The following is a 24112-nucleotide window of genomic DNA, read 5'->3' on the forward strand; positions in this document are numbered from 1 at the left end:
AAGTCTCTCATTGTTTCCACTGTTTCCCCATCTACTTGCCATGAAGTGATGGGGCTGGATGCCATGATCTTAGTTTTCTGAATGTTGAGCTTTAAGCCAACTTTTTCATTCTCCTCTTTCACTTTCATCAAGAGGCTTTTTAGTTCTTCTTTGCTTTCTGCCATAAGGGTGGTGTCATCTGTATATCTGAGGTTATTGATATTTCTCCTAGCAATCTTGATTCCAGCTTGTGCTTCATCCAGCCCGGCATTTCTCATGATGTACTCTGCATAGGAGTTAAATAAGCAGGGTGACAATAGACAGCCTTGACAGACTGCTTTCCTGATTTGGAACCAGTCTGTTGTTCCATGTCCAGTTCTAACTGTTGCTTCTTGACCACCTGCATACAGATTTCTCAGGAGGCAGGTCAGGTGGTCTGGTATGCCCATCTCTTGAAGAATTTTCCACAGTTTGTCGTGATCCACACAGTCAAAGGCTTTGGCATAGTTAATAAAGCAAACACAGATGTTTTTCTGGAACTCTCTTGCTTTTTCAATGATCCATCAGATACTGGCAATTTGATTTTTGGTTCCTCTGCCTTTTTTAAAACCAGGTTGAACTTCTGGAAGTTCACGGTTCATGTACTGTTAAAGCCTGTCTTGGAGAATTTTGAGCATTACTTTGCCAGCATGTGAGATGAGTATAATTGTGCAGTAGTTTAAACATTCTTTGGCATTGCCTTTCTTTGGGATTGAAATGAAAACTGACTTTTTCCAGTCCTGTGGCCACTGCTGAGTCTTCCATATTTGCTGGCATATTGAGTGCAGCACTTTCACAGCATCATCTTTTAAGATTTGAAATAGCTCAACTGGAATTTCATCACTTCCACCTGCTTTGTTCATAGTGATGCTTCTTAAGGCCCACTTGACTTCACATTCCAGGATGTCTGGCTCTAGGTGAATGATCACACCGTCATGGTTATCTGAGTCATGAAGATCTTTTTTGTATAGTTCTTCTGTGTATTGTTGCCACGTCTTCTTATATCTTCTGCTTCTGTTAGGTCCATACCATTTCTGTCCTTTTTTGTGCTCATCTTTGCATGAAATGTTCCCTTGGTATCTCTAATTTTCTTGAAGAGATCTCTAGTCTTTCCCATTCTATTGTTTTCCTCTATTTCAAGAGAAATCTCAAGAGAGGACAGTTTCAGGAGGCATCAACAACTGCAGAATCAGGCATTCTGCGAAACAGGTCCCACCTTTGGTACCAATGGCCAGCCTTTGCCAAGCACACACGTGTCCTGATACCCCATGTCTCTGAATGTTACTTTATTTGGATAAAGTCTTTGCATATATAATATATGTATATATATCATTGCATATATAATTAAGGATTTGGGGATTAAGAAACCATCCTGGACTATCTGGTGGGTCCTAACCTCAATGACGTGTCCTTATAAGAGACACACTGAAAAGAAAGAGCAGATGGCGTGAAGATAGATTCTGAGAGTGGAGTGACTCAGCTACTAGCCAAGGAATGTCGAGGATTGCCGGCAGACACCAGGAGCTGGGAGAGCGGCATGAAATGGATTTCCTCTTAGAGGCATCAGAAGAACTAATGTGCTGACACCTTAATTTCAGACTTCTGGCCTCCAGAACTGTGCCGGAATACATTTGTATTGTTTTGAGTGATTCAGTTTGTGGCAATCTGTCACAGCAGCCACAAGAAACTAATAAATCAATGAATGAAGAAAAATCTTTTCCAAACATGCAACACTAGTTCACAGAAAAACTTTGAAAACTAGGAATATAAGCAAAAGGTAACTTACAGATGGAGCAAATATATTCGAAACACATATCAACGTAAGATTAATATCCAAAATGTGGAAAGAATTGCAAATCAATAAGGAAAAGATCAAAATCCTAATGGGAAAAAAGGTACTAAATACGAACAGACAACTCACGGAAGAGGAAACTCATTCAGTCTCACCTGTAATCAAGAAAATGCAAACTGAAATACTAATGAGATTCTATTTCACACTCATCAAATTGGCTGTAAATTTAAAATGAAAATCTCAGTGTTGGCAAGTGTGGAGACAAATTAACTCAGCAGATCTGATTGCTCACATCTCGTACGTTCTCAGGGGGGCCTGCTTGTATGACTGCTCCTTGGCTGGCTCCTGAGAACTGATCTATTGGTTATTGGACTATTCCTTATGCTACTAACTGATAAGGACATTTTATATACTTTAACCATGTTGTACCAGCTTGTTTATATAATTTTTGCAAACACCGATTTATGGTAAACAGCTACTTTCCTTCTGTAGGAGTTTCAGTAACCCTATCTAATCACAAAGGCAATATGTGGGACTTCCCTGGTGGTCCAGTAGTTAAGATTTCATCTTCCAATGCAGGGGATGCAGGTTCAATCCCTGGTCCAGAAGCTGAGATCCCACATGCCTCGTGGCCAAAAAAATGAAAACACGAAACAGAAGCAATACTGTAATAATACTTTAAGCAATACTGTAAATTCAATAAAGACTTTAAAAATGGCCCATATCGAAAAAAATCCTTTAAAAAAAAGGCAATATGTGCCTGTATAACCAGGCTTTATTAGAATCTCCAGACCCCTAAGCTCCAATAAACTTTCCCGGGACATACACTTCACAGGTGTTCCTACAATTAGCTGCCAAAGGAAGAAGCATGTCCTGTACAACTCCATCAGGTAGAACTTCTGGAAGTTCACACCTGGTCTCCCCAGACTTGGCCACAAGTGTCCTTTTCCTTTATCGATCCTGCTTTGCATTCATTAACTGTAATAAATCATAGCCATGAGTGAAAACTATTTCTGAGGTTTGTGAGTCCTTCTAAGAAATCAATGAACCAAGGAGTGGTCTTGGGATCCCTCAAAGAATGAACATGAGAAAGAATGAGAAAGTGGAGAGACAGGACCCATACACATAGCTGGTGTGTCATCCTGGAGGGCAACTGGGCCAGATAGGAAAGGTTTACATGTACCTATGCTACGTCTAGCAATTTCACACCTATGTTACCAATGTAGAAAACCTCTCTCTCAATGTCATATATAAACATGTTCATTGCAGCACTGTTTCTTTCTTTCTTCCTTTTTTAAGTCTTTATTGAACTTGTTACAATATTGCTTCTGTCCCAACCAGGGATTAAAATATCATCCCCTGCACTGGGAGGCGAAGTCATAACTACTGGACTGCCAGGAAAGTCCCCTGCATCATTTTTTCTGTAAGTGATAAACTGGACACAATTTCAAAATTCACTGACAGGGAAATGGAAAAAAACACGATCATGGCAAAGCATTTCAAATGAAAGAATAAGAGCTACACTGACATTGATAAATCTCAAAAACAAAATGTTATGCAACAGAGTGAAGTGAAGTCACTCAGTCGTGTCCGACTCTTTGTGACCTCATGGACTGTAGCCTGTCAGGCTCCTCCGTCCATGGGATTTTCCAGACAAGAATACTGGAGTGGGTTGCCATTTCCTTCTCCAGGGTATCTTCCTGACCCAGGAATCAAACCCTGGTCTCCAGCACTGCAGGCAGACTCTTTACCATCTGAGCCACCAGGGAAGCCCTATGCAACAGAAGGAAGCTGAAAATATATCTGCATGGTAGGGTATCACACAACATTTAAAAACATGTAAGATTAATATTTAAAGCATGAGAATGACACTCACCAACTTCATGACAGAAGTTATTCTTTAAAGAAAAGGAGAGAAGTGAAATGAGGGAGGGGCAGAAACAGGGGTTTTACATAGACTTGCAATGCTTTATTTCTTACATCAAACTGAAATCTGAACTCCAGCTCCCAAGCCTGGCTACAAACTTTACTAGGTGTCATTTCTTTTCAGTCATGTGTTAATTAAAATCCAGGCAAATTAACTTAATCCCATCTGCTGCAGATCATGCAGAGTTCAGAATTAAATTTAAACAAAATGCTTAATTTACTATAAAAGTTTAGCTGCTTGTGAGAACTCAGAATGTAATTAAATGTTGTAAATAGCAACTGAAGTCCCACATTAATGACAAAGACCTTATAGATAGACTTCAGGAGACAATAAAACTCAACTGATGGAACAGCTACTAAATCTCCTGAGCCATGGAGTATCTCGTTCATTTAAAATATTGAAGAAAAGTAAAATCAATATGAAGGTCTCAAGACTGGTAACTTGGTCAACTGAATATAAATTAGGAGGAGCTCTTAACTGAATAATTTGTATGTGCTGATAGGTTCATTTCATCTTTTAAGAAACATAGCTGGTTTCAGTTTGTCATTGAAACATCACAAGACAGAAACCAACATATTTTGTATTTAAACATGAAAAGTCAAAGAAGAAGGATAAATATCAAACACTTGAGGTCTCAAAATGAAGCACACAGGAGATGTAAGACATACATGCTAATGCTGTTATATAATTTTAACTAAAAATGTGGAGAGTGGGAGTTTGACCAGTTTCATTTTAAAGTTTTTCTTAATTAAAATGAGCCAGAAATCACAAGAAATTGCTTTCATGTGTTTCATCAATGTACTTGCAGTTCAATTTCACAAATATCTTATAAGGATTTACTTGTAAGAGGAGCATTGTTCTGGGTTCTGAAGAGATGAGGAATTCCTTTGTTATGATAATAGCGAAAAACACTAGTATTGCTACTCTACTGGATTCCTCTCCATGGGCCAGGAACTCTGTTAGAAGATTTGCATAATTAGAAGTAAAGTGAAATATGGGTGTGTGGACGCAAAGCCTGAAGAACATAAATGATAGTAAATAAAGTTGCTAAGACCACAGAGCAAAAATGGAGAGAAATGTTCAGAGAAAGAATTTTAAAGTTCAAGATACGTGAGTAGAAATGTTCTCAGAGGCTGTAAGGTTGATAGAGTACGAATCTTCTGTTTTTGCTGAGACAAACCTGATGGCTTAAAACAACACAGATCTGTTGTCTTGCAGTTCTGTGGATCAAAAGTCCAACATGGGTCTTACGGGGCTAAAAGTCAAGGAATGCAGGGCTGGGTTCCTTCAGGTTCCGGGGGAAATCTATTGATATTTCCTTCCCTCTTCCAGTTTCTGGAGGCCACCTACACTCCTCATGTCCCCTTCTTGCATCTTCACAGTCAGCAATAGCAAACTGAATCCTCCCCACACAAGTGACTCTGACCTCCCTTGCTGCCTCCGTCTTGCACCCCTCAGGACCCTTGTCAAAATGCTGGGTCCATGCACATAATCCAGGATAATCTCCCTATCTTGAAGGCAGTTGATTAGCAACTCTTATTCCATCTGCTCCCTTAATTCCCCTTTGCTATGTAATGTAATATAATGTCGGAGAAGGCAATGGCACCCCACTCCAGTACTGTTGCCTGGAAAATCCCATGGATGGAGGAGCCTGGTAGGCTACAGTCCTTGGGGTCGCTAAGAGTCGGACACGACTGAGCGACTTCATTTTCACTTTTCCCTTTCATGCACTGGAGGAGGAAATGGCAACCCACTCCAGTATTCTTGCCTGGAGAATCCCAGGGACGGCGGAGCCTGGTGGGCTGCCGTCTATGGGGTCGCACAGAGTCGGACACAACTGAAGCGACTTAGCAGTAGCAGCAGCAATATAATGTAATGCAATGCAATGTATGTAATGTCCTATTGCTTCACAGTAAATAGAAGGGGAAAAAGCAGAGGCAGCAAGAGATCTTATTTTCCTGGGCTCCAAAATCTCTCCATCTCACCTGTCTATACTACACGCTTCTAGTGAAGTTACAAACCAAAGGAAAAATGTCTTTCTTTCCCTTATTGATCCTGATAAGAAACTGAATGGGGCATGGTCAACACCACACTGGACTCTGAGCCCCGTGAAGTCTGAGGATTCAAGTATGTCTCCCTCAACCCTGTCTCCACAGCACAGTGTGGGTCTGGCCCATAGAAGTGGACGATAAACATCTGTGCTAACTAGACAGAGTGCTAAGTGCTGCTGCTGCTGCTGCTGCTAAGTCGCTTCAGTTGTGTTGGACTCTGTGCAACCCCATAGACGGCAGCCCACCAGGCTCCCCCGTCCCTGGGATTCTCCAGGCAAGAACACTGGCGTGGGCTGCCATTTCCTCCTCCGGTGCATGAAAGTGAAAAGTGAAAGTGAAGTCGCTTAGTCGTGTCCGACTCGTCACAACCCCATGGACTGTAGCCTACCAGGCTCCTCCGTCCATGGGATTTTCCAGGCAACAGTACTGGAGTGGGGTGCCATCACCTTCTCTGAAGTGCTGCAGTCTATGAGAATGAGTAAGATACTCAGCTGACCTACTAGGAGTTTATACCAGCATGTTTTCTAAGATGTTAATAACATTTCTGTCTGCTTAAGATGGAAGTCTCCTAAAAGCTAACAAGGAGACAATCAATAACAAGGACTATCACAAACACATTTATCTCTGAAAAGCAAAAGCAAATTCTCCTCCAAAGCTTAAATGGCAGCTAAAATGTTTTCTCTACTTTCATAAAAAGTAATCAAATGTCAGCCTTGTAAATATTTATGATCCTCAGCAGTCATATTTGAACATCAATTGTTTCAAGATCCAAGTGCTTTTTGACAGAAATCTTATATTCTTTGCATTCCCTACACACAGAAAAGCATGCCTTTAGAATGTTTTCTAGGATAAGGTCACAAAGGTAACCAAATATGATGGTGCAGACCCACCTAGAGCTTCATTTATTCTGGCCACTGCATGTGTAAAGGTTAGAAGCAAATGAGTTTCACTGGCAAGGAGGCCACCTCGACTCTTACTCATCATTAAATGTTATCTGGGTTACAGTATTTTCACTTCTCAGATGCATTTCCCGATATAACACGAGAAGAAAACGAGAGAAGGGGCCAAGAAGTCATGATAATTATATATGTGTGCTGTGCTCAGTCGTGCCCGACTCTTCATGACCCCATGGAATAGCCCACCAGGTTTCTCTGTCCATGGAATTCGCCAGGTTAGAATACTGGTATGGGTTGCCATTTGCTATTCCAGGGGATCTTCCTGACCCAGGGATAGAACCTGTGTCTCTTATGTCTCCTGCATTGGCAGGCAGATTCTTTACCACTGTGCCACCTAGGAAGCCCATCAATAACTATAATGCTTGTTAAATGTTCCATCCAGGCAGGGGTGTGGCTGTGTGCTGTGGTTAAGTTTATGATCTTTTGCCGGTAACTACCTGGGACTTTAAAAAAAATTATCTGGGCCTCAGTTTCTTCAATAGTAATGTATATCTTATATATAAAGATTATATGAATATCAAGCATTGTTGTGTGCTGTGTACTTACTCATTCAGTCGTGTCCGACTCTTTGCGACACCGTGAACTATAGCCCACCAGGCTCCTCTGCCCATGGGGATTCTCCAGGCAAGAATACTGGAGTGGATTGCCATGCCCTTCTCCAGGGGATCTTCCCAACCCAGGGATCGAACCCAGGTCTCCTGCATTGCAGGCGGATTCTTTACTGTCTGAGCCACCAGGGCACTGTTGACACATTATTAATCATCCATTTAAGAAATGAAACTATTGCTGAATTTCTGATACCCCTTTCCACTCTAAAACATAATGGTTTTATCAACTTGATAAAGGACATCAAAGAATCACAAGAAATAAATGGACATATTTTATTCAATTGCTCAAGAATAAGCCCCAAACTCTCTGAAACTATGAGTCTCAAGTGCCTCATTCCACCAATACTCTGCCCAGAACAAAAATGCCTTGGTATTACTTATATTCCAGTTTTTCTCCATTTTTCTCTACTCTGATAGAAAAATTAAGAGAAAAGGAAAAAATGGAGGCATCATAAAAGCAATCTGTGAAGTCTGTTTAAGAATCAGCCAGACTATATAAATCTGTCAGACTTCAAAACACTGCAATCACTTACCAGGATTTTTTTTTGCCAGGACTGGCCAATTGGAATATCAAGTTATTCACTTAAAATAATACTTAGTTGATATGGAACTGTCAGAAGACAAGGGGTTCTACTTAATGAATTTTCCAGAAAACTGACACAGAAAGATGAAAACTTTTTTTTTAAGCTTGAAGGATCTAACATTTTCTAAAATAGATAACCTACTTCCCCAGCTGCTTATACTGAGGATAATGAACTCAATTAAACCTTTTTTGGGGATTCAAGTTCTGTACCATTGAATATCCATACATGAAACTGTGCTGATTTATCACATCACACTGTCCAGCCTGATGGACAGGCACTAGCTTCCCCAGCATTTCCCAGCCTGCCTTGCAGCTACAGCCTGAACATGCAACCCAAATTCACCCAATGGGACTCTGTGGAGGACTTCAGGGAAGGAGCAGGGAAGGTTGGTCTTTTGTTCTTTTGCTTGATTTATTTTGGTTTGGTTTTGTGTCCAAATTAACAGAGACGAGTAGGAAACAATGATCTCTTCTCTTTAGGACATAGCTGTGTCCACTGTGAAGGGAACTATGACACTGTGAAGATGGCAGATACCTGGCCCTTGGAAGCACCACAAGCTACTGAATTAGCTAGCTAGCCTTCCTTGGTGGCTCAGATGGTAAAGAATCTGCCTGCAATGAGGGAGATCGGGTCTGATCTCTTGGTTGGGAAGATTCCTGAAGAAGGGAATGGCAACCGACTCCAGTATTCTTGCCTGGAGAATTCCATGAACAGAGGAGCCTGGCAGGCTATAGTCCATGAGGTCGCAAAACGCTGGATACAACTGAGCAATAATATTTTCACTTTCAGGACCCCCACCTCTCCCTACCCTGGATTTCTGGATAAGTGAGAAAATGAGAGTCCTCTTATGAAGTCGACACAGGTCATGGAGCCTTGTCTTGCATCTAAAGCACTTAGCTTATAGGTAAGGTCTCCAGGAAAACCCAAATTAGAGTTCAGAACCAGCCTCTTGCAGAACAGCTGACCCAGTGGCCCTTCTGAGTGTGTAGCTGCAAGAGTGGATATTCAGGGTAGTCTTTTGTCAGACTGAGAAGTATGAAAGAGCGTGTTTGCAGGTTGATCTGGAACAAAAAGACTGCCAGCTATCTCTCCAGCAAAGATGAGTTTATTCAGGATCAGCAGAGAATCGCAACCTGGGGTTGGCCACCAGGGAAAGCCCAACCTGCAAGTCCCTGCACAGCAAGGGCAGGAGAGGAAGAGAACTCTTTTATGGAGGGGACAAGGAAGTTGAGAGGATACAGTCCACAAAGAATCTGAGCCTTTCATTGGCTGAGTCCTTGTCAGGAAGGAAGAGGAGCCTTTCCTCTTCCTGTTGGGCTCTGCTATCCTCAGAGAGCATTAGAGCTCCCCCTTCTGGCCTCCTAACTGGATTTTTTGAGGTTCCTGTATTAATTTTTTATTTATTTATTTAATTGGAGGCTAATTACAATATTGTAGTGGTTTTGCCATACATTGACATGAATCAGCCATGGGTATACATTTTTAACACAGGTTTGTGCTCAGAGGCTTCTGGGTCACAAAAGTGATTGACAGGAGGGAGGGACAGACAATGGTGTGGCCTGCTGTCCAGGTAACAAGGAAGGGGATAACATGTAGCATGTGAAGAGCATGGGCTCGGGGCTCCAGCAGATTCCCAGCTCCACTATGGGTCACCTGTGACATAAGCCCCGTGCCTCTTCCTTAAGTGAGAGATGATAGTGCCCTCCTCACAGTGATGCTGGCAGGACTGGAGGCTGGATTTCACTGGGTCGCTCACATGGATTCTACAACGCATCCCAATTTTAGAGATGTAGAACTGGGGGCCAGGAGTGGGGGAGGAAACTCTCTTTAGTGAATCATGGTGAAGTGAAATTCACTCAGTCATGTCCAACTCTTTTCGACCCCTTGGACTATACATAGTCCATGGAACTCTCTAGGCCCGTACGCTGGAGTGGGTAGCCTTTCCCTTCTCCAGGGGATCTTCCCAACCCAAGGACTGAACCCAGGTCTCCCACATTGCAGGTGGATTCTTTACCAGCTGAGCCACCAGGGAAGCCCAAGAATACTGGAGTGGGTAGCCTATCAGTGAGTTTACATATATAAAGTGTCTGGTACAAACAATGAGGCTCGGAACGTTTGCTGTGGTCCTCAGAGCCAGAGGAAGGGGCTTCCCCCCAGCCCCACTTGGGACCCAGCAGAGATGGCCCTCTGGGACCAGCGGCTTGGGCAGCATTGAGAGGGAGGACCTGGCTCAGAGACTGTCAGACCCATAGAAGGAAATGCCTGAACTTTGTGGGAATGATCCTGGGGGAAATGGGAAAGCCTTGGGGCCAGGCAGCTGTGAGAGGCCGGACACGGCAGAGCTCAGAGGGGACAGGGGCAGGGATCAGAAACCCTGCTGCTCACACAACTCCATGTGTGTGCACACATGTTTTTGTGGGCTGTTGAGGAGGCTAGCTCCTTCTGCCCCCACATGCAATGTCCCCCAAGCATGCTGCATGTTTGAGCTCTGGCGGGGCCTTATGGCCATTCTTGGATTCCCCCCTCACTGCTCACAGCACTCCTTCCTCTTCCAATTGTCTTCTTTTAATCACCCAAGTCTAGGAGACCAGAAAATCAGATGTCATCAACTTACTTGAAAGGCTCTTCTGTGATTCAAAAAGAGAAAACGGTGTAGTCATTCCATTCTTCCATCCAGTATCTCAACAGATAATTTTGAGCACCTACTTGTGCTAGACGCTGTCCAGACACTGGTAATGCAAAGGGACCAAGAGACACCAAGCCCCTTCTCTGATGGGATTTACATTTTAAAGGGAAGCAGACATAGACAACATCTAATTAAAGTAAATGAATAAGATCATGTTGGCGACTGTAACCTCATCATCTCTCTACTCACTACTGCCAGCAACACCACCCTAACAAATTCATGCCACTGGGAATAGTGCTATTAAATCCATCCTGAACAATGACATGCAGAGCCTTCTCTGAGTTTTGAAAAATGTCCTTCTTTTGAGATCAAAAGAAAGGAAAAAAAATTAAAGATCATTAGACATAGTTCCACTGTTTCCCCATCTATCTGCCATGAAGATAGACTGAATGCCATGATCTTAGTTTTATGAATGTTGAGCTTTAAGCCAACTTTTTCACTCTCTTCTTTCACTTTCATCAAGAGGCTCTTTAGTTCTTCTTCACTTTCTGCCATAAGAGTGGTGTCATCTGCACATCTGAGGTTATTGATATTTCTCCTGGCAATCCTGATTCCAGCTTGTGCTTTCTCCAGCCCGGCATTTCTCATGATGTACTCTGCATATAAGTTAAATAATTTTCTTGGCTCCAAGATCACTGCAGATGGTGATTGCAGCAATGAAATTAAAAGATGCTTACTCCTTGGAAGGAAAGTTAGGACCAACCTGGACAGCATATTAAAAAGCAGAGACATTACTTTGCCAACAAAGGTCTGTCTAGTCAAGGCTATGGTTTTTCCAGTGGTCATGTATGGATGTGAGAGTTGGACGGTGAAGAAAGCTGAGCACCGAAGAATCGATGCTTTTGAACTGTGGTGTTGGAGAAGACTCTTGAGAGTCCCTTGGACTGCAAGGAGATCCAACCAGTCCATCCTAAAGGAGATCAGTCCTGGGTGTTCACTGGAAGGACTGGTGTTGAAGCTGAAGCTCCAATACTTTGGCCACCTGATGTGAAGAGCTGACTCACTGGAAAGTCCCATATGCTGGGAAAGATTGAGGGCAGGAGGAGAAGGGGACGACGGAGGATGAGATGGCTGGATGGCATCACCGACTTGATGGACATGGGTTTGGATGGATTCAGGGAGTTGGTGATGGACAGGGAGGGCTGGCATGCTGCGGTTCATGGGGTCACAAAGAGTTGGCCACGACTGAGAGACTGAACTGAACTGAACTGAACTGGAGACATAGTTCAGGAAAACTACAAATCAGTGCATTAAGATAAGCTGATCATTGAACTGCACTACTAATGGTATCATGAAACAAATCCAATCTCTTGGAATATCGCACAGAAGAATTCTTGGAGAACCACCTCAAGTGAACCACCTTAATAATGCCTGCTTCTCTCCGCATTGGACTGTGGGGAGCTGTTTTTTGTGTCAGTTTACTTATCCAGTGGACAACTCCTTGAGGCCAGGGATCCTGTCTGGTTTAAGTCAGTCTTCTTTTAAGCCTAGCACTTGCATTTATTCAATAAATATTTACGAAGAGCACTCTGCTAAGCCCCAGTCATCCTCAATAAATACTTCCTGAGTTGAATTCAGAACAGGCTCCATTAGAAATAAAGTGATGTAAACTGATGGAGGGAGGGAGAGAAAGATGGATGGCGGGATGAAGGGAAAGAGGGAGGCAGGGAAGAAGTGAGAGAAATGGACTTGCTCTTTGTTTATAATGAGAAAGAAAAAAAAAAGAAAAGTCTTCTGGGGAAGGCTGTAGGGTCTCTACCACCTAAAGAAGACAAGATGAAATAGATAATGGAGAAATCCACCTTGTAAGATGCATTAGGCAGGATCGGGACTTGGAAAAGACCCTGATGCTGGGAAAGATTGAAGGCAGGAGGAGAAGGGGGCGACAGAGGATGAGATGGTTGGATGGCATCACCGACTCAATGGACATGAGTTTGAGCAAGCTCCGGGAGTTGTGATGGACAGGGAAGCCTGGTGTGCTGCAGTCCATGGGGTCACAAAGAGTTGGACATGACTGAACAACTGAACTGAACTGAACTGAGGCAGGATCATGGGATTTTGGAGTCTCATCCAACTCTAGGCTACAGTGTTTCACTGAGAGAGGAAGGCCAGAAAGAAAAAGTGCTTAATTATATCGATCTCAGAGAGAGACTTTAGTCTGGATGAACTTGGGGGCCAGGCAGCCCCGTGCCCACTTACCGTTCTTCGTCCTTTCCTTTCATGCTGATCAATCATCCTGTGCTGGAATCACGTGTTTGTTTTGTTTACGCTCTGGCTGCTCTGCTCAGTATAATTTCTTACTTCACGACGAGGTGCTCAGGGCAGTATACTCAGCGCTGTACTAGGCACATGCAGTCGGCCAACAGAAATTTGCTGAATGAATTAGACATGAATTATTTTGTTTCAGTACTTAATCTTCCTAAGCCTCAGATTTGTCATTTGTAACATAGGAATTATAGTTATTGTCACTTCCCAAGGGCCGATACAAGGGCCAAATGAGTGAAAGTATTTCAAATGCTTGACACATAAAAAGGTATTCAATAGATGAAGAATACCAGGTTGTAACGAATATCATTACCATTATTATTGACACAAGAGCTAATTTATTCAAATAGTAAAGAAAAAGAAAAGCTACATCAGAATTATAAAGGCGAACCACATAATAAGGAGACATTTGTGGGGGGTTTCCCTGGTGGCTCAGGGGTAAAGAATCCACCTGCCAATGCAGGAAACACAGATTGGATCTCTGATGGGGAAAGATCCCACATGCCGAAGGGTAACTAGCCTGTGCTCCACAACTATTGAGCTCACGTGCTGCAACTACTGAAGCCCCCATGCCCGAGAGCCTGTGCTCTGCAACAAAAGAAGCCACAGCCCCAAGAAGCCCACACACCGCAACTAGAGAGTGGTCCCCATGCAAGGAAACTAGAGAAAAGGCCTCGCAGCAACAAAGACCCAGTGCAGCCAAAAGTAAATAAAAGTTTAAAAAGAGAGAGACATTTGGAAAAATGCTTAGTAAGATGGGAGGCCTATCAGATTAAAATGAAGGCACAGAGATGGAGGGAGGGGGACTTCCCTTCACGGAAGAAGAGGCTAGGTGTTAACCAGGTGTCGGAAGGAAGAGAGACTAAAGCAACACTCACCCCACTCACTTCCACAGCGTCTCCAAGGGGTACAGGAAGAGGACAGCAGTGGCTACACTTTGCCACAGAAACCAACCCAGCCTTTCCCTGCCAGACTCAAGCGAGCTTTGTTCCTTCACACCAAGTGTCAAAATCCTCTTCTGAATCACCCAGTTTGCCATCTCAAAGCTGTATTCTCAGTTCCCGTCAAATGCATCTTTTCTCTTGACTTTTCCTCAGCTTTTACCTCAGAACCACCCAACAGTTCCATCGAGGCTTGAGAGGATATTGTTCAATCCATAGTCTGCGAGGTCACAATCACATACACCCAGATCCTGGTCATAATTCACGCTTCCCTGTAGCTTATTTGTTTCTTGTCAAACCATTCGAACTGCAGCTCGTACTGGAAAACCATCTGATCGAGCGCTTTACCTGGGTTGCCCCTGGTTTACTAACCCTCTCTGAAACAATTCCATGATCAGATTCCACCATGAAGTTGAGATGGGAGAAGAGTCATTTCTTCATTGTAGACTCCTGCACCCATTTGTCTTTTAACTCCAGAACCATCCAAAACATCTCTCTGTGACATACTGAAGTAAAAAAATAGATAGTTTCTGTTTTATTTCTTTAGTCCAAGGATCAACGAACTTCTGTAAATGGCCAGGGGGTAAATATTTTAGGTTTTGTGTGCCAGATGGTGCTTGTCACAACTCAACTTTGCTACCGTCACCAAAGACAGAACACAAATGAAAAGGGATGGCTGTATTGCAATAAAACTTTATTGACAAAACAAGCAACTACTGCACACAGCCTGTTTTCCAGTCCCTGCTCTGCAGTTTGCCCAATGTCTAGAGAGCCAGAAAATCAATGGGCTCTTATCTCCTGAGAAGTCAAAAGGAAACCTATTCTCAAGGCAACTAGTTCATGTGCTACCAAGTAAAGTATAATCGCCCCACAAGTTACAGTTCCTGATGTTTTGTTGTTTGTTTTGATCAATTATTCCCAGTACTTGATTCCACAGGAGCACCAAATAGACAGCAGAACCTCTTTGTCACATGTTTCTCTTACATAGAACCTGACACATAAAACCAAGGAAACAGATGAGGAGGCTTCTCCAAGGGGGCTACATCTTTTCTGATTTGGATAGATTCTCGAACATGTGGAGATGCTCTGTGGCACCCCTGCAGAGTGTGATAAACACCAGTGAAGAGCTCAGAGGCTGGGGCTCTGAGTTGGAGACCTGAGCTCTAGTCCAGGCTCTATCCAATTTCTTTGGAAACTGCAGAGATATGAGGTGATGAAAGGCAGCACCCCAGAGAGACAGAAGTTGACGTTGGCCCAGATACCAGCTCCTGGCTTAGGCCCTTGAAGATGCCTGGCTGGCCTTCTGTAGTCTGGGCCCAGTGTTCTTCCAATAAATTTCATTTTGATTTTTGCTCAAGTTAGCTTGGCTGGATGTCTGTACTTTACAACCAAACAATCCCTAAACAAATTAGCAGCAGAATTAGATTTAATGACATTTCAATTCTGTCCAGCTTATGCTGAAAGAGACATCAAATGGGCCACCTGAGTTCTGGAATGTAATCAAATCTTCAAATTCTTAAATTAATTAAACAATTAAGTCTCTTGTAAGACAACACTCCAATATGTGGGAAGAAGATGACCTGGGCTTTTATTTATTTTCCTATAGCTGTTTACAGTTCCACTTCTAAACTAGAAAGTGAATCAGAGAATATTCAGTGCAAAGTTAACCTAGTGATTCAAAATCAAGAGTGTGGTTCATGAGACAAGATTAAAATAATGAAAGCTCCAGCCAAGCTAAATAAAGAGTAAAGGTGCAGGTTTAAGCATGTCTGACTACCTACAAGGTGTAAACAACTGAGTAATGAGGTTTGGGGGATGGTAGTAAAGTGTGTTAGGTAAAAAGAGGGGAAGGCTTGGTAAAATGTCCTGAATGTTGCTAATTCCATTGAAGATAGAATTATCCCTCTGTAGAAATTTGCAGAATTATCTTCAGAATTAACTGTGTGATTTCTGAGACTGGTCTAGATAAGGCAGAACAATATGTGAGTTGTTCTTTTTCCATCTTAATACTTATTAATCTTTATTAATGCATCTAATTGAAAGAAATAAAATTCATTTCAAACATCCTCTAATGCAGACTTTTCACAGATATTATTTCAACATTATGTCCTTTGCTCTCCATCCTGAGCCCAGGTTACTGTGGTCAGAAAATGTTTTCCTGTGGGTCCTTCTCCAAGGAAGTGGGTAACAGGCAGTCTTTGGTTTGTTAGATCTAAGAGACTGTGACCCTTCTCAGAATGAGAAGGTTCTGGAGCCCTCTTAGTCCCATGAAGCTTATTTGTCTACATCTTACCTCTTTCTATTTCTCTTGACTCCAAATCTCTCAGGGTAGGGTTTCCAGGATGATACACCCTCCTGTAAGGTCAACCACAGAGAATCTTCATGGTCATCAGGCACTTGGGTATCCCTTGAAGACTGTGCAGTGACCTGACATGGCCCAGCCTCCAACACGAGGACAGAGCCATAAGCGCCCAGGTGGCCTCACCAAACCTAAGTTGAGAAGCTCTGTTTTTAAAGAATTCATCCCTTGTGCTTGCATGTAGCCCTCCAGAGAAAAGAAGGACCAAGTACCTCTTTGACTTGGATTCAAGAACCAAAGGCTACAGTGTGAGATGGGTGGAAATGAAGTGATTGGACTCCAGGTTTCTGAAATCTGGATTCCTTATAGGCAATGAGGCCAATGGATCATTTTGACTTCCAGTTTCCTCATCTCAGTTCAGTCACTCAGTCGTGTCCGACTCTTTGCGACCCCATGAACCGCAGCACACCAGGCCTCCCTGTCCATCACCAACTACCGGAGTTTACCCAAACCCATGTCCATCAAGTCGGTGACGCCATCCTCTGTCATCCTCTGTCATCTCATCCTCTGTCATCCCCTTCTCCTCCTGCCCACAATCCTTCCCAGCATCAGGGTCTTTTCCAATGAGTCAACTCTTCGCATGAGGTGGCCAAAGTATTAGAGTTTCAGCTTCAACATCAGTCCTTCCAATGAACACCCAGGACTGATCTCCTTTAGGATGGACTGGTTGGATCTCCTCATCTAGGGCACAGGAATTCCTGTTGTTCAGTCACTAAGTCGTGGCCAGCTCTTTGAGATCCCATGGACTGCAGCACACCAGGCTTGTCTGTCTTCCACTAACTCCCAGAGTTTGATCAAACTCAAGTCCATTGAGTCAGTGATGTTATCTAACCATCTCATTCTCTGTTGTCCCCTTCTCATCCTGCCTTCGATCTTTCCCAGCATCAGCATCTTTTCCAATGAGTTGGCTCTTCACATTAGGCACTAAAGCATTGGAGCTTCAATTTCAGCATCAGTCCTTCCAATCAATACTCAGAGTTGATTTCTATTAGGACTGACTGGTTTGATCTCCTTGCTGTCCATGGGACTCTCAAGAGTCTCCTCTAGCACAATTTGAAAGCATCAATTCTTCTGCACTCAGCCTTCTTTGTGGTCCAACTCTCACATCTGTACATGACTACTGGAAAAACTATAGTTTTGACGATATGGACTTTTGTCAGCAAAGCGATGTCTCTGCTTTTTAATACACTGTCTAGGTTTAGCATAGCTTTCCTTCCAAGGAACAAGCATCTTTTAATTTCGTGGCAGAGAACTAGCCAGGAGTAAAACACCAGGGCCCAAGCACCAAATCTAGCTGCCACCAGTTTTTGTAAATAAAGTTTTATTGGAACATAGCCACACCACTTATTTACATACTGCCTATAGCTTCTTTTGTGCTGCAACGGCAACACTGAGTAGCTACAACATAGTATGCCTTACCAACCCTAAAAGAAGAACCAACCCTATCTGGTTCTTCATGGAAAAAGTTAGTCAACCCCTGAACTAATTGTTTTTTCTGACATCTTCCAAACTCTCTGCCTCTTCCCCATGTTGCCACACACTAGGAAAGTGTTTCTGATGTGTGTGTACACATATATGAGAGACCTATCTCACTCATGACAATTATAGATAATGGGCTGGGGTATAGTCTGAGAGATGTCCCATGGGCACGCTTAGCCAACCAAGAAGAGGAAGATTCCAGATGAACAGAGCAAAGTTCATGGTTTCTGATGGGCCTAATGAGAGAATGGGCTTCCCTGTTGGCTCAGTGGTAGGGAATCCACCTGCCAATGCAAGAGAGGCAGGTTCCATTCCTGGGTAGGGAAGATCCCCTGTAGGAGGAAATGACAACCCACTCCAGTATTCTGGCCTGGAGAATCCCATGGACCGAGGAGCCGAGTGGGCTATAGTCTATGGGGTCACAAAAGAGTAGGACATGACTTAGTGACTAAACAACAACAAATGAAAGAATGAATCTGTGTCTTTCCTCCAATAACGCACAGCCTTCCCAGTAAGACCTAACAGGGTTCTCTTTGCCTCACGTATCAAGAACCCAGCCCATGGTCACCGCATCTCTACACAAACTCAACACTGAAACCAAACTGTAAACAATCTTTCTCATAGTTTTGCTCAGAAAGAGATTTGGCCAGTCCTGTATTTATAGGATAGCTGTGTTTAAATTTCAGCTATGCGGGAATTGCAGATTTCTGTTTTTTTTCCCAGCTAACACTATACACAAAGAATAGCCAGCCACTGGATGGGCAGACAATTTCCATTAAACTTTCCCAGTGATGTTACAGGACTGCTTCTTATTCATCCTACCCTTGTACACTGGGTGTTAGGAGATGATTTTCACAGAGAAATCCAGTCCCCAGAAGAAGAAAGACAAGACAGCAGCCACTGCCACCACCCTTTCTGGTGGTGGCAAAATTATGAGCTGACAGCCTCTGCCAGCTGGTACTTTTCTGATATGGGTCATTTGTCATCTTGACAGGAAGACTGGAAAGGAATTGAATGATAGTTTTAATCCATGCGATAGAAAGCATATATGTATCAAAAAGCAGTGCCTGCAATTATGAAGCTATTTTAAAAAAACAATTAATCCCTAAAATCCTCCATCTGTCATGAAACAGGCCTCATTTAGGTACTTAACAAAATTACAGAAAGAGGTTCTGTTTCTACCGTTCGCAGTTCCCTGGTGGCCTCCTCCTTCTGCTCAATTGCATTCAGCCAACAACTTGACTTACACCCTGCCAGTCTAATAACTCGGAGAAGGCAATGGCACCCCACTCCAGTACTCTTGCCTGGAAAATCCCATGGATGGAGGAGCCTGGTAGGCTACAGTCCATGGGGTCACTAAGAGTCAGACACGACTGAGTGACTTCACTTTCACTTTTCCCTTTCATGCACTGGAGAAGGAAATGGCAACCCACTCCAGTGTTCTTGCCTGGAGAATCCCAGGGATGGCAGAGCCTGGTGGGCTGCCGTCTATGGGGTCGCACAGAGTCAGACACGACTGAAGCGACTTAGCAGCAGCAGCAGCAGCAGCAGCAGCAGTCTAATAACTTTCAGTGGAAAGAGGAGCTTTCTCTCCCAACATCTATGTACCCATCCAGGGAAGAATCTGAACGGTCCAACTTGGGTCACGTGACCTACCTTCACCTACCAGCCTTTTCATGAAAGATTACTAATTAACCAGCCTGGGTCAAATACTCACTCCTATGGCAGAGATTAGGGATCCTGACTGATACTCGCCAGCATTAAAGAAATAGGTCTGGGTCTCCAAAGAATGAGAAAAGACCTCTAAGAGGCCAAAGCTGTAACCATCATGCCCCATCAAGCCAGGCTTCAAACATGGTTTCCAAAGGCATCAGCAAGAATGGAAGGGGAGTTCATACTGTTCTAATTTTTAAAAGGTGGCCAGTTTACCATACCAGCAGACGTGAATGCTGCATGCATGCTCAAGTCGCTAAGTCATGTGCAACTCTTTGAGACCCCATGAACTGCAGCCCATCAGGCTCCTCTGTCCACGGATTTCTCAGGCAATAATACTAGAGTGGGTTGCCACTTCCTACTCCAGGGGAATCTTCCTGACCCAGGAATCGAACCTGCATCTCCTGCATTGGCAGGCAGATTCTTTACCACTGTGCTATCTGGGATGCCCAAAAGCACCAAACAGAGGATAACAGTTCTGTAGCAATGTTGTAAAGTAGCTAACAAAGCATTCGTTGTTTGAGGTAGTCAGATTTAAGTTATTAGTAACCACACTAAATGAAGATTAGGGATTTTCTTTTTTATACTATGTTCACTGATATATCTGGATTCTCTATTATTCTTCCTTCTTTCTCCTGCCACTTTGATCACCCATTTTCCTCTTCATAACAAAAATACTTCTTCAAAAGCTATACTGTATTCAGATGTTTGAGAAATAATAGGTCACCTTTCCTGAATTTAACCTTCCCGAAAAGTAACTTTTGTTGCTGGCTGACATTCACTTTGTAAAGGGTTTGTGTATAAACAAGTTTATATGATCTGAAGATCTCTGTATGGGTTATCAGCAAGAATCTTGGGGATGGTCTATAAGTCATTCTGAAATCTACAGAAATTTAAGGTGAAGGCATGGCTTTGGCCCCAGGCTCCTACCATGAAAGGAAGCTGGCACACAGCCATTGGCTGCTAACACCACTGTTCTTGGCATTCTTCATCCCTGATCACAGAGAAAGCATCTTTAGGACTATGACTGCACCCCCAGAGCATGATCGCTCAGAGGTCTCTCATAACCTTTCTCCCACACTAACTTGTTAATATTCTCCCATCTTTGTTCCTCAAACAATCAGAGATATCATTTAGGCCCAATTCCTTCAAAGTGGAAAGGGAAACTTTTCTCAAGACTGACTTGATTCAACTATGCCTTATGCTTTTTTATTCCCCACTTTATTATCCCAAACATATTATTTTAGCATTAAGCACATGGGTAACTTGGGGAAACACTGTGTTCCAACGCAAAAAACCCCAGCTGGATTTAGACTTCGTGGTTTGGGAGAAAAATATTCTCATTCCAAAGTGACTTGAAAACTCAAAGGCTTTGTGATAAGCACATTTGGAGACTTGCTTCCTAAAAGCCTAAAATATTCTCTGCTATTCACAAAGTTTCCAAATATATGTGAATGAACTATGGCGATTACTCATGGGAAATATCCTCCAATGTTGTCTAAACAAGAACAGCTGTCCAGAAGCCCTTTGAGGTTATGTGAGTCCACAAGATCTCTAGCCATCAGACTCTGCAGGGCCTCCCAGGCCACTTCTGATGAGCCCCACAAGCTTCAGCTCTGAGGGGGTGTGGTACCTAGTCTTTAGGAGGCACTATGGAAAACATTATTTCTAGCTTAATCCAGGCTTCAACTTGCCTTGTCAGGAGCAAAGTGCTGCAAATTCTTAACAAATTACTTTAAATGATGTTTCTACTATGGAAGCTTGGACTCCTGCATTTTATTTTAGGATATTTCCCACTAATCCAGGCTTCCATTGGCCTTGTTGGTGGCAAACAAAATGCTGCAAATTCTTAACAAATTCCTTTAAATGGTGTTTCTACTATACACGCATGGACTTCTGCATTTTACTTTATGATATTTCCCATACTGCTTTGCTGTGCTCAGTCGTGTCCTACTCTTTGCAACCCCATGGACAGTGGCCTGCCAGGCTGCTCCGTCCATGGAATTTCCCAGGCAAGAATATTGAAGTGGGTTGTTATTTCCTCCTCCAGGGGATCTTGCTGACTCAGGGATCAAACCTATGTCTCCTGCGTCTTCTGTAGTGGCAGGTGGATTCTTTACCACTGAGCCACCTGGAAAGCCCTCATAAGGAGTTGACCTCTACCCTTTTTTCTAATGCTCACCTGCCACCTAGGCTGAGACTGCTTTGCTGTTCCTGGATTCTCTCTTATCTACCTGGATTCCTGATGATCTGCATAGTCTGATCCTGACTCCCATATACCCCTAGTACCAGCCTACATGTGGCACTTACCACATCACAGAACGAGCCTTTCAAAGTGCAAATCTTATTGTGCCATTTCCTGCTTAGTATTTTTCAGTACGATAAAGACTAAAACCCTGTTCTTGGAGTACATCTCACAGCAACACTCCCTGACCCCATGGAACCCAGACTTATAGACCTCTCTCTCTCTCCATCCCCACCTCCAAATATCTTCTCCTTGTTAATTCCTATTCTTCCTTCGAATTTCAGCTAAATCCTCTCTTCCTCAAGAAAGTAACCCCTGACTTCCCAATGAGCCACTCCTCCATTATAATTTCCAATAGTGTTACAGGTCTACCTTTCCATAACCCTGGTCACAATTACCGTTTTGGACACACTGTATGATGCTTTTACTAGTGCTGATAAATTCCACTAAACTGTGAATTCCTTGAGGAATTCCTTGAGTTACTCTACCAATTCTTGCATCTCCAGCATTGCTTTTAGGTTGGCCCTCAACAGGCATTCACTCAATGAGTGGCTGAATGAGTCTACTAACCCAAGCGCAAGGTGAACTGATTCACACTATAAAATAACAATATTGGCTTTCTCATTTTTCACTGGACATCTTTCTCTCTCACAGGAAACTTCCTGCCTGGGTCTCAGAGATCAAAGGGCTGAGAGAGCATCTTCCAGTCCTAATTCTCAGAGAGACACAATTCCTAATACATTTTGATCATTATTTCTTTTGGGCTCCCCTGGTGGCTCAGCAGTGAAGAATCTGCCTGCAATGCAGGAGCTGCAGGAGAACACGGGTTCGATGCCGGGGTTGGGAAGATCCCCTGGAGAAGGGAATGGCAACTCTCTCCAATATTCTTGCCTGGAGAATCCCATGGACAGAGGAGCCTGGCAGGCTACAGTCCATGAGGTTGCAAAGAGTCAGACATGACTGAAGTAACTTAGCATACACACATGATTTCTTTTACCAATTATTCTTTGATATCACATTAAATTGATCAAATACTCGCGGGTTTGATGTTGGGCACCATTCCACCAATGCAGTTTTCCTATGATGGTCCCCTGTCTGTCTCTGCAGCTAAATGGATTTACAAAGCACATCCTCCTTGAAGCTTGAAATTAATGTACATGAAATTGGGCTGATGGGATTACTGATGAGTAACAGAGTACAATCAAATCAAAGTGGGCATTCCACATGAGTGTAAACACATTGAGGATTTGGGAAAAGCTGATGCTGGCTTCATTTATGCCTCTCTTACCTCGAAGCCGACAATGGGACTTTCATTCATTTAATTTGATCACTGTCAAGAAATAATAGAACTCACTATATGTCTTAAACCAAATAGATTTCAGGAAAACATTCTCTGTTCTGCACTGACCCCAAATCAGACTCTGCAGAGGCCATGACTTTCCAATCCCACAAGCTTCCAAGCCCCTTCTCCTGGGTCTCATGAGTTCATCTAGTTCTGACAGTTTCCAGGATTCGGGGTTGGGTTTAAATTAACTTCCTCCTGTTGGTATTTGTGTTTATTTTTTTCCTCTCTTTATTGCAAGGGATTCGATTGTGTGTTTCAAGCAATCTCTCGTTTTGCTCTAACACCACTGGTAGACATTGTTCCACAGGAGGGAGAAGCAGAATGGGGTGGAACAGAGGTTTCCCAAACAGAAGGAGCAAAGAATCACTTTGCATGGTCTGACCTCCCCACAGCCTGCTTCTCTGGTCTGAAATTGGGGCAGAGAGAAAAGAAAGAGCAGATACAAGCTTCTCATACTTCTTGTTTCTCCCAGAGACATCCTAAGGAGTCCCAAATCCCATAAAACTCCACCTAAAACCAAAGCTTCTGACTATAACCCACCGCTGAAATGAGCAAGTTCTAGCATGTCTCAGAGTCCTGCCTTATCATATATGGCAGCATTCTATTAGCCCTAGTCCCTGGGTCATGTTCATTTCTGACATCTCTTTGATATTTACTGCTTTCACAGCTGTCTCATCTGACCCTTAACATACTGTGAAGCAAGCAGGACAGGGTTTATCATCCCCATCTCAGAGACACATACACTCAGTTCAGTTCAGTCGCTCAGTTGTGTCTGACTCTTTGCGACCCCATGGACTGCAGCATGCCAGGCCTCCCGTCCATCACCAACTCCAGGAGCTTACTCAAACTCATGTCCATCAAGTCAGTGATGCCATCCAACCATCTCATCTTCTGTCATCCCCTTCTCCTCCCACCTTCAATTTTTCCCAGCATCAGGGTCTTTTCCAACGAGTCAGTTCTTTGCATCAGGTGGCCAAAGTATTGGAGTTTCAGCTTCAGCATCAGTCCTTCCAATGAATATTCAGGACTGATTTCCTTTAGGATGGACTAGCTGGATCTCCTTGCTGTCCAGGGGAATCTCAAGAGTCTTCTCCAACACCACAGTTCAAAAGCATCAATTCTTTGGTGCTCAGCTTTCCTTAT

General features: G+C 43.3%; 1 protein-coding gene across 2 annotated transcripts in view; it reads right to left on the minus strand.

The window, feature by feature from the left end:
• Positions 1–24112, minus strand: part of PLPP4 (phospholipid phosphatase 4) — a 438966-nt gene that overhangs the window by 243745 nt on the left and 171109 nt on the right. For both annotated transcript variants that reach the window (XM_081535748.1, XM_081535768.1), the window contains one exon: positions 12822–12995. In XM_081535748.1, coding sequence (XP_081391874.1) covers positions 12822–12857 — 36 coding nt within the window. In that variant the 5' untranslated portion in view covers positions 12858–12995. Of the gene's footprint in view, positions 1–12821; positions 12996–24112 lie in introns of those variants that run through there.

Source organism: Giraffa tippelskirchi, chromosome 2 (assembly GCF_054371585.1).
Source record: "Giraffa tippelskirchi isolate mGirTip1 chromosome 2, T2T-mGirTip1v1.2.pri, whole genome shotgun sequence".
Lineage (NCBI taxonomy): Eukaryota > Metazoa > Chordata > Mammalia > Artiodactyla > Giraffidae > Giraffa > Giraffa tippelskirchi.